Source organism: Pleurodeles waltl, chromosome 10 (genome assembly GCF_031143425.1).
Source record: "Pleurodeles waltl isolate 20211129_DDA chromosome 10, aPleWal1.hap1.20221129, whole genome shotgun sequence".
NCBI lineage: Eukaryota > Metazoa > Chordata > Amphibia > Caudata > Salamandridae > Pleurodeles > Pleurodeles waltl.
The window spans coordinates 811530477-811536623 of record NC_090449.1 but is presented as its reverse complement, the minus strand read 5'-3'; the positions used below and the strand labels follow the sequence as shown (position 1 = coordinate 811536623).

General features: G+C 50.0%; 1 protein-coding gene across 2 annotated transcripts; it reads right to left on the bottom strand.

Moving 5' to 3' along the window:
* Positions 1 to 1338: 1338 nt before the first annotated feature.
* On the bottom strand, positions 1339 to 5882 carry SP8 (Sp8 transcription factor). 2 transcript variants are annotated; one of them, XM_069211475.1, is made up of 2 exons: positions 4960 to 5882; positions 1339 to 4527 (listed from the first exon to the last, which is right to left on the bottom strand). In XM_069211475.1, the coding sequence occupies exon 2, from the start codon at positions 4492 to 4494 to the stop codon at positions 3193 to 3195; it is 1302 nt and encodes a 433-aa protein (XP_069067576.1). In that variant the 5' UTR covers positions 4495 to 4527; positions 4960 to 5882; the 3' UTR covers positions 1339 to 3192. The 2 variants fall into 2 exon arrangements, with proteins under 2 accessions (XP_069067576.1, XP_069067575.1); XM_069211474.1 differs by having other exon boundaries at positions 1598 to 4527; positions 5308 to 5882.
* Between the last annotated feature and the right edge of the window lie 265 nt (positions 5883 to 6147).

The window sequence follows — 6147 nt, the reverse complement described above, 5'->3', positions numbered from 1 at the left end:
CTTAATAACAAAATTAACTTGAAAAAAATGATATGGTAAAACAGGATTATTCGCCTCTCATTTCAATTTCTGTGTGTCTAATTTTGCTGATTGTACGTGTCATACCCCCAGATGTCTTTGAAAACACTCCGAAGTATAAACAACTTTAAAACGCAACGTAAATTTAAGATTAGGAGCATCGTGCTCAAAATGCTCTTTAAACCAGGAATGTGTAGAAAACAATGTTTTTAAATTGTAATTACTGTGATATTTTATCCCTGAGAGCAGAGTCACATTTAATGAAATCAGAAATTAAAATACTTTGGTGGCAGAAGAGTAAAGGCAACAACTGTTGCTTTTCTGTGATAAACAGACCTTCTGATCCTGGCACAGCCTTATTACAGTCTATCTATCTATCTATCTATCTATCTATCTATCTATCTATCTATCTATCTATCTATCTATCCGTTTATCTGCCTACACATGTGCACAAGCGTCCAACATCTCAGGCTGTGTTGTAATTTGATTTTAATTCTTATATACACTTATCAAGTTAAAGATAGGTTTTTGTTTTCCTTTATCAAGTTAAACATATTTAATAAATGCATAGTGCTTCTCTAGGTTACCAGAATGTGGTAAAAAAAAGTGTAGGTAGAACAAAAAGAGACGGATTTTTTCCCCTGACTGCCCGGCCCTGTATACATTTTCCGGGTCGCCAAGGCATGTATCTGAGCTGATAGGCTTGGTAAGATAACAACAGGTGCCATGGAGGGCAGGGGTGTGCAGGCCTGATCGGGCCTACGGCCGTGTCTCTATTCCTATGCCACTGGGACTCCGCTTAAACATTTACCTACAAGCCCACCGCAGACAAACAGGAAGGCACCCACTGACTGTAACTAATAGGCGATTTCGCATGCATAATTCATCCAATTTGCTCCCTGTCCCTGAACCACAATCCCCTCGAGCGCCTCGCATTTTACAGCTTCTGCAGCCCCCTTTCCACCAGTCTCTCCAATTCTCGCTCGTACAACCCACCCTTCAGTGGGGCATTCAGCGCCCCACGCACAGGAGTCTGATGCCACTTGTCACCATGAACGTACAGGCCGCATTTCTGGGCCTAGAAGAACGTTTACAACACGGCAAGCTGTTAAACACGCAGAGATCTTTAATGCTCAGGGCAAAATGCGCCGTTTAAAAGTTTTACTTTAATTGTATTTTATCTTGTAACCTTTATGCTTCAAACACACATTATGTTTGGTTTGTTTAGGTTGCAAAATAAATGCTCAAATATATTTTTTGCTCATAAAAAATGAAGTTTGATTTAAGTTTCTGAACAGAGGTTTGGACAATAATTATTTAAAGTGTGCATTTGGTGAAATTGTATTTATAACAGATTGTAAACGTGACATCAGTTCAAATATAATGATAGAGCGCGCTGGTACATTCTTTTCTGAACCAACGCCCAAATACAGTTTTGTGCTCACTTGCAACAGCCCCTTTGACTAATTTTTCCAACCTGATATTTTTTAATTTCAAGTACTCACTTTAGTACTACATAAACAGTGTTCAGCAAGTAAAAACTCAATGAAGTGACCTACGTTTCAGGTGTCTTTTTTTTAAATCTGGAGTTTATTAATACCATTATTTAAAATATTACAAATAAAACCAATGACATTTCATGCATTTTAAAATGCAATTTAAAATGTTTCAGCAAAGGGTTTTTTCCATTTCAATGTGAAATATCCAAGTTATTTCAACATTACAGCGAAAAAATCAGTTTGCAGCAAGCTACAAACCACAGGTGTAGTGTCAGCGGCGTGTAGAAACAGTCAGCATTTATTCCCCTTCGTAGGAAGCAGACATGGGCCAAAGTCATTTCTTTTTTTCACGAGGACTGTTTATTAATACAAGGGTTTTTATCAAGCCCACCTGCTGTGAAGACTCTGCGAACTCTCAAATGCCCCGCACCTGAACTGTCAGCATTAGCAATAAGTACATGCGCCATTAAACTAAATATCATTCAACATTTAAGAAATAATGTTCGTTTAATTACATGTTATATCCTATCTAAACTCGTATTCAAGCAAAAACTATATCCTGAAAGTGCGTGTATATTTTTTTTATTTATTTTCCTTTTTTTGAGATATACACCTCAAGAAACAAGCCCCCAAAAACTGCAGTTTAAGTATTACTGCAACAATAACTCTTAATATCATCCTCTGACAAAAAAATCTCAAGTGTACCGCCATATATTTTCAAATATTTACTGGAAGTAATTTACAAGAAAAATACTATACAAAATCGTCCCCTGGAACCTGCCCCCTCGCCTGTAATTACTCGTGTTATTTATATGTAAAGAACGAAGCGCTCGGAAAGTTTCCTCACTTGTACAAAACATTAGCCTAATATTTTACAAACGTTCGCCTTTCTGTCTTTTCATGTTGATTCTATAAAACCAGTCATAATCTCGCGACATATGTAGAATCAACATCTCGCTCATAGCCTCTCAGGAAATAAGCGAATCTGTGGCATGTTGAAAATGAACTGCCTGACTGTACAGAAATGAGGACTACACAATCTGACTGCTCGAGTGGAAACATATCCGGAGATTAAACTTTCAGCCCTGACAGGGCGGACAAATAGCCCCGTTTACACTCCTTTCAGCTTCTCCCCAATCACAAAATCTGAATTCACTGAATTGTAAAGTGTATTGCATACAAGATGAGAGAAGAAACTCTAGAGAATTCACTGGCAGGATGTTATTAACGCGTGTGTGTGGTCCTTGAATTACAGTTTGCACATACCGTACCACATGCATATTTAACGTACTTTCCGAGCGATGTGAGTTTTCACTTTTACACTCCTCTGCAAACGCGGAGAGGCCCTTTCTGGTGAAGTCTGAAGATGTTGGGCAGATTAACAGTTGCACACTCTGGCCTTTCGGAGCTTTGCAGTTACTGTAAAAGAAGGTGAAACAAAAACAGAAGAGGATCAAACGTGGCGCCCCTGCGGTGCCTTGTGATTCCAGTCTGTCCAGGGGGGCTGACCGCGGGGGTCTGTTCAGGGGCTCTGTCCAGAGAGGCCCTGCTCTCCTTCTGGTTGGCGATGCAGCTGCCGTGAGAGGGTTCTCGGCGCCCCCGGGCAGTGTCCGGTATGGCGATGCGTGTCTCTCGCTAGTCCTGTACAAAGTGCCTTGAAGCCCCGGCGGGCCAGTCACTCGAGCAGCCCGTTGCGGTGAGGGCCTTCGCTCAGCTCCGGGGAGTGGCTGCAGGCCGGGCTGCCGGCGGCGCTGTGCTCGCTGTCGGTGTCGCTGCCCTTCTTGCCCCCGAGCCCCAGGCCTCCGCCCCCAGCGCTGTGGGTCTTGACGTGCTTGCTGAGGTGGTCGCTGCGCATAAAGCGCTTGTTGCAGACGGGGCAGGCGAAGCGCTTCTCGCCGGTGTGGGTGCGCAGGTGGCGCTGCAGCTCGTCGGAGCGGGTGAAGCGCTTGCCGCAGAAGAGCCAGTTGCACACGAAGGGCCGCTCGCCCGTGTGCCAACGCAGGTGCGCCTTGAGGTGGGACGTCTTGCCGTAGACCTTGCCGCAGCCGGGGATGTGGCAGCTGTGCAGTCCCTTGCGCCGCAGGCTGGCCCCCGCAGGACCCAGCCTCTCCGCTTCCTGGCAGTTGGGGCAGTCGCAGGTGGCCCGGCCAGAGTAGCGCCTAGCGGCGGCCGAGGAGCGCGGGGAGCCTCCCAGGGCCGGGCCGCCCCCTAGCATGGAGCCGCCGCCTGAGGGCGCGGAGTCCCCGTAGGCGCCGCTGAGTACCGGCTTGAAGCCGTCCATGAGGTGCTGTCCGCCCAGTAGATGCGGGGATCCGCCGGCGCCGGCGAAATGTCCCAGGCCCGAGTAGTCGGTGCTGTAGGCGCCTAGAGGCGAGTGGTGCAGGGCGGCGGGCTGCAGGGTGCCGGAGTGCAGGGCGGCCGCCCCGCTGGGGCTCTGCACGTCGATCCAGCCGGCAGCGCCTACGTCCCACCAGCTCGAGGCGCTAGCGGCGCTTACCTCGGCTGCGGAGGCAGCGGGGTGCGCCGCGGGCTTGAACCAGGACTCGTAGGGGTGGTGAGCCATGCGGGGGTACATGCCCTGCAGTCCATCCACCTTGGACAGGAAGACCGGCTGCTCCTGCCCGCCGCCGCCGGCAGCCCCTGGGAACACCGAGTAGTCATTGGCGAAGGCCCCGGCCGAGCCAGTCAGCGAGAAGGCGCTAGATGCGGCCGAGCCCCCGCAGCCGAAGGAGTCCGAGACTAGCGCGGCCGCAGCTGCCGCCGCCGCTGCGGCTGCAGCTGATGATCCGCCGCCGCTCCGGGTGGACGAACCACCCCCGCTGCCCGAGTGCAGTCCGAAGCCGGCCAGGCTGCAGCTCCCGCCCGAAGCCGAGCTGGAGCGCTTCCAGGGGTGAAAGCCCTTGCCGAAGGAGGGCGAGCCGTGGTCCGAGGGCGATGGGCTGGGGCTCCCGATCTTGTTGCAGGTGGCGGCGAGCATGGCCAGCGGGGTGCAGCCGAGCCGGGGTTCTTCCTGGGAGAGGGGAACAGGCACAAAAGACAGAGAGCGTGTCACTTATCTGGCCATCAATGCAATAAAACTCTTAAACAGTGCAAATTCACACAGTGGCCACTGACTGCTCCACCGGGCCCGCCACTAAACCAGTCCACCCGGATCTGCGACCCTCCCTCCCCTAATCTCGCTGTCTAAAGCCCAGCTACTGACACCCCCTCTCTCCTCTTCATTGCAGAAAATTAACACTTTGCCAGGGCACAGTTTTAATCTAGGCATGAAAGGTAGCAAAACGTCCAGTATTCACCCCCTTGTCGCAATTCCATTCAATCACAGTTCATGACTTTCTGATAACAAAGTATTTCTGAGTTTAAAAAGTACTTTGGAAAAAAGAGAACCTTAAATGGGGAGAGAAAAAAGATTAGAAATGCAAAAAAAGTGAGTTTAACGTACCTGTGGAACTAGTTTGATGATAATTTTTCCTACTAAAAAGCAGCTGAAAAACTAGGCATTCGCGGGGGTGCTTTCTGCAGGCATGAAAAGAAACCGCTTCTCCTTGTAGCAAGGCGCTGGAGTCAGTGCGTACAAGTGCCCTCACAACCTGTTCCTGACTGGAAAGTGTCTCGGCCCTCTTTTTTCCTTTCCCTCTCTCTTTCTTTACTCCCTTGCACTAAAAATCTCAACAGGAGACGGATGGTCCCCACGTCTTGACCGGGGATACTTTAACCCCCTCTTCAAATCGGCAATAAAAAAACGAAGAGGAACTAATTAAACCAGCAAGAGAAAAATCCTTAGACTCACCCCTAGAAGTGAAGTTGCCATCACAAAAGTGCCCTCCTCAGAGGATCTTTTTTATATTTATAAATCAGAGCAGTGTTTTTTTTAGAGGTGTGCAATACAATGATGCGATCCGCCCATTCCACCACAATTGTAGCTCTTCCCGGAGCTTTGAAGTGCCGCTGAGGTTCCTGCAGCCAATCAGCGGCGCCGCCAGCCGCTCAGGCACGCTGCAGCGTGAGCTCACCGGCCCTCTCCGCGCTCAGGGACCGCCCACCGCGCCCGTGGGCGTGGCGACGTGACGTGAGCGTGGCGACAGGCGCGGGTACGCCCTTCAGGCACCTCTTTCAAGTCTCTATCCAGGGGGTGGGGACCGGCGACCCCAGCAGTCGTCCCGCTGTGCTGGTCCCGTTCTCCGCCCCTTCCCCTCCCCGTGCACCCCGAGGCTTTGGAAAGGCAGCGAGGTCGAGCACTCTTCAGCGGGCTGGCTGCGTGGAGCTCTGCTGGGGGTGTTCCCGGACGGGCCCCCGGTCTGCTGGGCACTCGTTTCCATATGCAGAGGCGTGCAGCGCAATGAAAAGCCTGCGCTCTCAGACTGCGGGTGCTTGCCCCTTCAGAGGGCTACTTACATGCCTTTTTAGACTCTTTTAGAATTTACAAACACGTATTTGACTCTAGCATGACTCCCTAGCTAGCGCGCGGTACTACACTTCGTACTCTAGCATTCTGGGCGCGGGAGACTGCCTAACGACCTCGATTGCCTACTTTGGGACTTGGGAACCAGGTTCGAGTCCCGGTATCTGATCAACATCCTATGACTCTGGGCAGATCACTTAATTCCACCACCTTAAAACAATAATATTG